The 8,368-nt window shown below is 64.0% G+C and overlaps 1 protein-coding gene across 1 annotated transcript; it reads right to left on the minus strand.

Annotated features, from left to right (window-relative positions):
- Window positions 1–419: 419 nt before the first annotated feature.
- Window positions 420–8,131, minus strand: LOC101445955 (ral guanine nucleotide dissociation stimulator-like). The gene is made up of 12 exons (XM_058287845.2): window positions 8,123–8,131; window positions 7,601–7,816; window positions 7,214–7,317; window positions 6,641–6,725; window positions 5,444–5,521; window positions 4,905–4,994; window positions 3,950–4,134; window positions 3,769–3,867; window positions 3,248–3,440; window positions 2,841–3,053; window positions 1,419–1,533; window positions 420–938 (listed from the first exon to the last, which is right to left on the minus strand). Exons 1-12 carry the CDS (start codon window positions 8,129–8,131, stop codon window positions 763–765), a joined length of 1,563 nt encoding a protein of 520 aa, XP_058143828.2. The 3' UTR covers window positions 420–762.
- Window positions 8,132–8,368: the final 237 nt, after the last annotated feature.

The following is an 8,368-nucleotide window of genomic DNA, read 5'->3' on the forward strand; positions in this document are numbered from 1 at the left end:
TGTTCTTATTCTTGCCCTACTGCTGCTGTCACCCTATCGTTTGCCCTTGAAAATGACAAGTTCCTCTTTGGTGTGCAAGCAAAGCCTCAGGCAAGAAGCAGAAAAGGTTCCTTCTTCCTCCAAAGTGGTAGAAAGGCGGCCGCTGCCCTGCCCAGGCTCGGGAAACCGTCTTTGTGAATGGTCTGAAGCCCGACAGTCCTCCTGGTGCTCTCGGCTCCCGCCAGGTGAAACACCGAAACGCACTGTGGATTCCAGTGTTGCTTCAGGAACCCGGGGAGGGGCAGCTGGCTCTTGTCACTTCTCCCTTCTAAAATAAACGGATGATTCTGCAGGATTTCTCCTTTGATTGAGCACCGTGAGAGCCTGTATCTCATTTTGATTAACACAGGAAATGCAAGAACCAAACTCAACTCCCAGGCTGTAGTAGAAACAAGAATTTAATAATAAAACCTTCACATCCAACATGTCCTAAAGACAAAAGTAGATACTGCCCCTCCCCTTTAGATAGATAGTCTTTGTTGCTGTCGATTCTCAATTCAGTTCTTTGACAATCTCACGCAGATCCTCCCTCTGACTAGCCATGTTTCTGGCGGCAGGACAGGCCCAGGGGTGTGAGTGGAGTCTGGGGGTGGCACAAACTGGCTGCTGGGGAGGGAAGTGCCTGCCTGGCCTGGCCCATGGTGGCTGGAGTCAGCAGAACGACTCGGCCAGGCGGACCTGGAAGGGAAGGGGGCCCTGAGGCTGGGGGGCAGCTGGGGCCAGTTACAGTTTTCCCTTTCGGAACCTGGGTCCCTTCCGCCGACTCCCCCGCAGGGCTGAGAGAGCTCTCTCCTTGACCTCGGCGTCCAGGGGCGTGGTCTTCCTCAGGAGAAGAAACCGATAATCAGGCAAGGGCGCCATAGCATAATACACGTTGGCGCCGTCCGGGATCTGCAGCGCTGGGGGGGTGGGACAGAGGGGGGGTCAGCCATGCTCCGGGGCATGCATGAACCCCACCCTCTGTGTCCCCACGAGAGCCGGCCTCCGCCGGGCACCCGACTTCCCCAGTCCACCTCCTGGACCACAGAGGAGCCGCCTGAACGACCAGGGAAGACTCTGCAGAGGCACAGCTGAACGTGGGGACCCTTGTTCCAAAAGCGACTCTGACTCCCACTGCCAGCCTCAGAGTGGAGCTGCCACGAGGTCGTCTCCTCCCCCAAGCACCACTGCCGCCTCCCTGCTGGGGATCGCGGTGCTGAAATGCCCTCTCCAGCCCAGCACTCGCCCCTGAGCCCAGCGCTCCCTGGGCCAGACTGCCGAGCCTGGCCAGGGCAGCCCCGCACCCGGCCTCCTGAGCGGGGCCTCACGCCTTCAGCCTGGGGCCGTGCTGCCCCTGCCCACCCCTGCACCCCAACCCTCTCCACTCACCCCCGACTCACTGCCATCTCCTGAGATGATCTGCACCAGCTGGTAGTCCGCGGGCTGCTCCCCAGCCAGCTCGTGCTCTTCCAGGGCCTTGCGGATCATGGCTGGAGCCCTGTCTTGGTCAGTCACCTGCGGTGGGTCAATGACAGGCCTCAGGGCATGGGTCCTGGAGCCGGCTCCCCACGGCACAGCTGCCAGAGACCCCGAGGAGGCCCCTCTGCTCGGGCCTGGGTCTACAGGGGCCTCCCTGTCTTCTCTTGCTCCCCTGGGGACACTCCACGCAGTGAGGGCTCTTTTCCAGTCATTCCTCACCCCATCTCCTACAAGAACCTGCACCTCTGTCTTGAGGGTGTTTCCAAGGGAGGGTCCAAATCCCCTGCCCTGCAAGCTGAACCCTGTCCCCTGGCTCTTCCGCCTGCACAACTGCTAGGGGCTCCCAGAGCCCTGGGACAAAGGGTGGCCCTGCAGCAGAGGGTGGGGACTGCGGAGTGACCTCGGGGCCTCTCTCTGTCTCTCCTCCCTCCCCATCACAGGAGATGGCTCACCCTCGGGAAGGGCCCCTGCCCTGCCCCTGCCCCTCCAGGAGGCCTCTGCGTAGCAGTGAACCCCCAGGCAGCACACACACATCCAGTCCAAGCCGAGATGTCCAAGAGGAGGCTGGAAGACACCCTACGGCCCCGCAGGATGCCCTGGGCTCCAGGAGGCAGCTGTGCTCAGCTAGGTCTAGACTGCAGCTGCCTTGAGCATGAGGGCCCGGGTGCAGGCAGGGCTCAGGCTAAGGGCCACTCAGTGACAGCTTAGAACAAGCATGCCAGCTCCTGGCCACAAGAGAATTGCAGCCCGTCGGCTGTGCACCACCGCAGCTCTGCAGCCTCTGGGCCGTGGGGCAGGGGTGGCTCCACCTGCACTTCCATCCAGGATCTGGGCCCTGCTCATGCCTTCACAGCCACTGACCTGGGGCAGACCCCGTCCTCCCCTCTGGGTCATGGCAGCAGCCCCTCGCCGACAGATGTCTCCACGCACTGCCTCACCATCCACTCTGAGGCCAAAGCTCTCCTGTTGTCCCTGCTCTGCTCTGACCCTTCAGGGGCTCCTGAGAAAGTCACGCTCTGTCCAGCAGCTCCAGGGCCTGATGGGACCCAGCTCCCAATGCCTCTCTGACCCCAGCCCTTCCCCAACCCCTGCTCCTTTAGCCCTGGCCTCCCGGCTGCTCCTCGGCCCACCAAGCACACGCCTCCTGGGGCCTGCCTGTGTCCACCGTCCTGAGCCCTGACCGCCGTCGCACACACACTCTTCCTGCCCCTGGACGTGGCCGTCTGTCCTTCCCCAGCCACTGGCAAGTCTGCTCCAGGGTGCCAGGCAAGGACCACAGCACCGTACAGGTGCCTACGGCCTGAGCCACCGCAGCCCAGGGGGCAGCCACACACCCGGCTCACCAGGATGCTCTGGACCTTGTGGCCACTGTCCTCGGCCAGGGTGACACGGACGAAGCAGCGGTCGCCCACATGCCGTTTGTAGCGCGGCCGTGAGTCACGGCGCTTTTGGCTGATCTGGGTGGCCCTGGCTTGGATGGAGGAAGAGGACGTTCTTCCTGATGCTGACGTGACGGTGGAGCTGATCTGAGACAATGCGCAGGTCGACAGCCCCGGCTGTGGGGGACGGGAGGTCAGCAGAAGGCCGGGAGCCTCGGGGCAACCCGGGCTGCTCGAGAAGCTCCGGGAGGCTCTAGAAGGTCTGGATGAGTCAACGGGGCTCCACCCCTTGTGGACACGGGGAGGGCCCAGCAGGCACAGGAGGGGTGGCGGGAGGGCAAGGGCCCCAGGGAGCAGGGCTGGGCAGTCACCTTTGCGTCCTGGCTGTCCTGGGCCTCCGGGACGTGGTCCAGGTGGATTTCCACCACAGAGCCGAAGGAGTCAGCCACGTGCAGGTGAAGAGAATCCACGGCATCCCCGCCACTGAAGTCAGGGCCACCCTGGAGCTGGACGATGGAGTGGGCGGTGTTGCTGCCACTGGGCTCAGCGTCGGGGCCCTGGCAGCTGGACGGAGGCTCAGCTTACCTCGGGGGCCTCCCCTGGCATGCCTGCCCACCTCTGCCTTGCTAAATCTGCACACAGCTAAGTCCTAGGTCCATCAAGAGGAGCCAGTGGGCCCCGACTGCCCCAGAGCTCACGCCGCACCACCCTATTGCCCAGAGGAGGAAACGGGCCCAGGTATGGGGCGACTCTCCCAACCCCAGGGCTGGTCAGGCATGGAACTGGGACCCCAGCGCTCAGTGGCAGGCAGGTCCCCCTCGCCCACGCTCAACCTGGAGCTCCCCTGAGCCCCGGCCAGCCCACCCTTGCCTGCCCCACAGGGGGATCTCACTCTCCACTCCAAGGCTCGCTGCCTTCCGGGGGCTGTTGGGCCTGGAAGCGCTCACTGGCCGACTCGGGTGGCGGCTCCCACTCATGAGACAGGAGGAGGCTACAGGAGCGGGGGCAGCCGTCAGGGTCCGCACAGCAGTTGGCATCCACGTGTCCTGGCCTTCTCGGGCAGCAGGGCTTACATGGGCCCCGGAGACACCAGGACGCTCCCGCCCCCACTGGGGCCTGATGCCCCCCTGGCCTCACCTGTCCTTCCAGCCGAGCTGCTCCACGGCCTCAAACCAGGCCCGAAGCGCCCATCCGGCACAAGGCAGTCATAGCAGCAGCGCACCTGCAGCTGCTGCAGCTCGGCCACCAGCTGGTCTTCCTGGGGTCAGACGGAGGAGGAGGCACTGCCGAGGCCCGGGTGGGCTTGCCCGGTGGGCCAGGGCCTGGGGGCTGGTTTGGCCCCAGCCCTCCCCTACCTTCCAGGCTCTACCTGCCCTCAGGGCTGAGTTCACACAGCTCCTCCTCCAGGAAGTCTACCTTTCACCAGGTGAACCCCCACCCTCCCAAGGGAGGGGTCGGCCCTGTCTTTTCTCCTCCAATTCCCCAGCAGTCTTCCAGGAAGCTGCCTGCAGCCCAGGGCTGCCCTGCCAGGAGGCTCTCTTTTCCAGCCCCCACCCCCAGCCTCACCCCTGCACTGCTGGCCTCAGCTGCTCACCTTCCTCCTTTTCTCAAAATTCACCATGGTGCCTGGGAAGGCAGAGAGGTCACATCCGTCACCAGGGGGCCCCCAGCCATTGCCGTGCCCATTGTTTCTGAGCCTTTGTCGTGCGGCACAACTGCAGGTTCCACAGGCACAGGACAGCCCAGACCAGACAAGGACCCAGGCAGGCTTGTGGGCACAGGAGTGGGGCCCGCCAGGGGAGCCCCAGAGTCTGCCCGGCCCAGCCTCTGAGCACAGTGGAGGGACGCCCTGGCACCAGCCTGTGCTCACTCTGCTGCCACAAGTCCATGGCACCCAGCTCTGGGATGGCTGGGAGGCTCTCGGGAGACGCAGTGTGCCACTGCTCAGCACTCAGGGCTTGGGCTGGCCTCTACTCCCAAGCCTCTGGGACCCTTTCCCACATGGCCCTGGCCCCCCAGCTCACTCACATCCAGAAACTCCTGCATGGCAGAGTCCACCACCATCGAAAACCGAGTGAGGAAGGTCCCCAGCCATGGGACAGTGCCCTGGATGGCACCCTGTGGCGTGGAGTGGGTAGGTATGAGTGCAGGTGCTCAGGTGCCCCCGACACCCCACCCTGTCAACCCCACAGGCTCAGACTCCTAGGACCACCCAGCATCACCCTGGCCCACACTCGGGCACTCAGCTGTCACCCTGAAGATCCCTGCCCGGCCTCCAAGGACCCCAAACTCCCCTGCCGTCACTTCCAAGCACCGGCATTTCTTCCATCACAAGTCCACACCCCACCCCACCCAGTCCCCCAGCCTCGGCTCTTCCAGGCTCTGGCTCTGACCTGCTGTCACTAGACCCCGAGGATTCCCTCGGCTCCCGGCCCTCAAGCTTGCAGGGGAACAGACATGGAAGGGAGGCTGCCCGGGCTCAGGGGCCCAGGAGGGATGGCTGGGAGGAGAGCCCCACCCTGACTTGGAGGCCATGGCCCTGGCCCCCTGGCATGAGCCACACTCACCCTCTCCTGCTGCTGCTGCTGCCGCTTTTGGGCTCCATTGGGGTTCGCGTCCAGGGTGGCAAACTCGGGGTTCCCCTTCTGTCAGGATTAAGCAACTTGGGGTCAGTGAGGCCCTCCACCCCTCCCTGTTGTGTATGGGGCCTTGGGTCCCTGGACCAAGTGGGCAGGTGGAAATCTGCTGCCACCACATGCCTTGTGCAAGCGTCCTGGCCTCCCTGCGCCTGTTTGTACATCTGGGACGTGACCACAAAGATCTGACCCCTTCTCAGGATCCCAGAGGCCTCAGGGGTGCACGCCAGTGGCATGGATGCTCTGGCCATCCCGCTCCCCCCTAGGAGTCCCGGGAATGCTCGACCACATTCCTTTTCTCCTGTCAACCCCGCCAGCTGGCCGTGAGGGCGGCACCAATGGATGCTCGTGCTTCCATTCCGCAGGAGAACACACAGGCCCAAGGAAGGATGCACTCAAGGCACCCAGGACAGGCGGCTTCCTCCGGCTGCAGGCCTCGTCTATGCTGACGTCACCCCATGGCCTCCCACTGCCAACAGCTGTCCACTTCTCCCGGCCTCTGCACGTGGATGTGCGAAGTGCCTCGTGTCGTCCCAGCCGTGGAGCTGGAGGATGGGGTGTCCCGGGAGGCCTAGTTGAGCAGATCCTGCCTGCCACAGCCCACACAACTGAAAACCCAAAGGCTGCCCGAGGCCCGCACACAGGCGCCCCCTCCCGGGGGTCCACTCAGGATGTTTTGCCTGCAGGGGCACCCCGTCCTCCAGCTGCATGGCTGGGACCACATGTCCTTGCAGTACTGGATATCGAAGTCGTGCTGCATCTTCTAGGTGGACGCTTCTAAATTCAGTCAGAAAGGACCCACCGTGGTTTCCCATCTCTCAAATACTTCTAGCTCTCTGACACAAGCCATTCCTAATGAGGCGCAGTTCTGAGACCCCCACATGCATGGAGACTTCTCATCCTGCTGGCTCATCATCTCCTCCTGGAACATCCCAGCCCCCCCCCCCCACCGAGTCCGAGCACCAACCCCAGCCTATGGCCCTGCATCTGCCTCCTACCTGCCCAAAACCAGGCAGATCCCTCTTCATCTTCCTCCAGAAGAGGCAAGACAGGATGTTTGCAAAGAAACACCCAGGGAAACACTCATAAGCCCACCTCCTGAACCTGGGCCCCCCACCTGCTCTTTACCTGGGAGATCAGCTCACTGCCCTGGGAGGAGTTGGTCTCAGTGGAGAAAATCTCAGACAGTGTCTGAAAGAGGCAGAAGCTGTCCCTGGGGGTAGGCAAGGAGGAAGGAGAAAGGTGGGTGTGGGTGGGAGCATCCAGGGGACAACCCACTGCACTGTAGCCGGGTCCTGGGACCCGGACTGCCTGAGTGGGTGGTGCTGAAACTGGGCAGCTCTGAGCACTGCAGGACAGCGTGGGCTTGGGAGCTGAGCTCTCATGCGGGCACTGCGGGGACCCCCACTCCTAGTTGACGAGAGGCTGGTGTTGAAACGGGGAGCTGTCCCCTGGACAGAGCGGGCTGCTGACCAGCACACCCTGGACGTGCTCTCATCTGGCTCAACTCTGTGACTGACCGCGGCCGGCACCAGTGGTGACGCCCAACAGCTGACCTCAGGTCCTGGTGAGACCTGGAGCCCCAGCCTGCCCAGCCCCTGCCTGGGTCCCGCTGCCTCCAGGCTCCCTGCAGGGCGATGCCCAGCCTCCCACGGGGCCCCTGATCCCCCCCTGGCATCCCCTGGAGAGAAGCCTGCCCACCTGGAAACTTCTGCCCATGTCTTCTTCTGACGGCCTATCACATGGCTTTCGAGAGCAGAGAGGATGGCGCGGGCTGAGGAGAAGTTGTGGAGGGTTCGGCACTCCTGGGGAGGGAGAAAGAATGGGCCATGAGGGGTGGTCTGAGCGCAGCTGCTCCCGCTTCAGCCCCCTCAGCTGACCTCCCCCTCTGGATGAGAGGCCCCCACAGAGCCCCTGAGGGTGAGCCAGGGCCCCAGAGCAGGACCCCCACGCTCCACCTGAGGGAAGAGCCTGGGGGGGACGTGAGGAGGAAGGAGGGCTGTGCTCCAGGCAGGGCAGGGCCTGGAGACCAAGAGCCCATCAGAGCGCAGAGGGGCTCCAGGAGTCCAGAGAGGGCCCGGCACGCACCCTGGCCACCTCGATCCAGTGCTCCACCACCCTGGCCCTGTCTCTGGCCTTCATGCTGTGGTCCCCGAGGCAGGTGGCGATGACACAGCCGGCCACGAGGTTGACCTGTCTGATGATGGCGCGCACGGTGGGCGCCACGTGCTCCTTGCCCTTCTGGTGGCGCTGGGGCCAGATGGAGCCCGGGCAGTGGTGGGGCACCACCTTCTTGAACAGCTCCTGGGTAGGAGGGCAAGTCAGCCGGCCACGCCCGCCCCCAGCTCAGATCCCGTGGGCCCTCGGGACCCTGGCCGGGGTCATCGTCACAGCAGTGCGTGTGGCAGGGATGGCTGGGGTCCTAGGTCTCCTCTCCAGAGGCCCAAGTGCAGGCTTGGGCTCAAGAAACTCGCCCAGGGAACAAGGCTGGCAGTGGACCAGGGCTTGGACCCAGATCCCAGGATTTGGGATCAGGGAGGGAAGGCTGGGGTGGCAGGTCCTGGGAGGAAGGTCCCCCCCAGCCCCACCCTGCCGAGCCCAGCTGCTCACCACATCCATGAGCGACAGCTGCTCTGCCACCAGCTCAGGAGGGAAGGCCAGGAGCTCAGGCTTGTGCTCACGCAGACCGTCCCCGCATGTCCCAGGCCAGGGGCAGGAAGACTGTGGGGGGGGCAGCCCGCCCTGCTGCTGAGCTGAGCTTTGGCCGTGGCTCAGGTGCTGCTGCCAGACTTGTCTTCCCCTCGAGAGACGCTGCTCCTGAAGGTGCCTGAACCAGCTGGAGCTCCAGAGTGGGCA

This window comes from Dasypus novemcinctus, chromosome 25 (genome assembly GCF_030445035.2).
Source record: "Dasypus novemcinctus isolate mDasNov1 chromosome 25, mDasNov1.1.hap2, whole genome shotgun sequence".
NCBI lineage: Eukaryota > Metazoa > Chordata > Mammalia > Cingulata > Dasypodidae > Dasypus > Dasypus novemcinctus.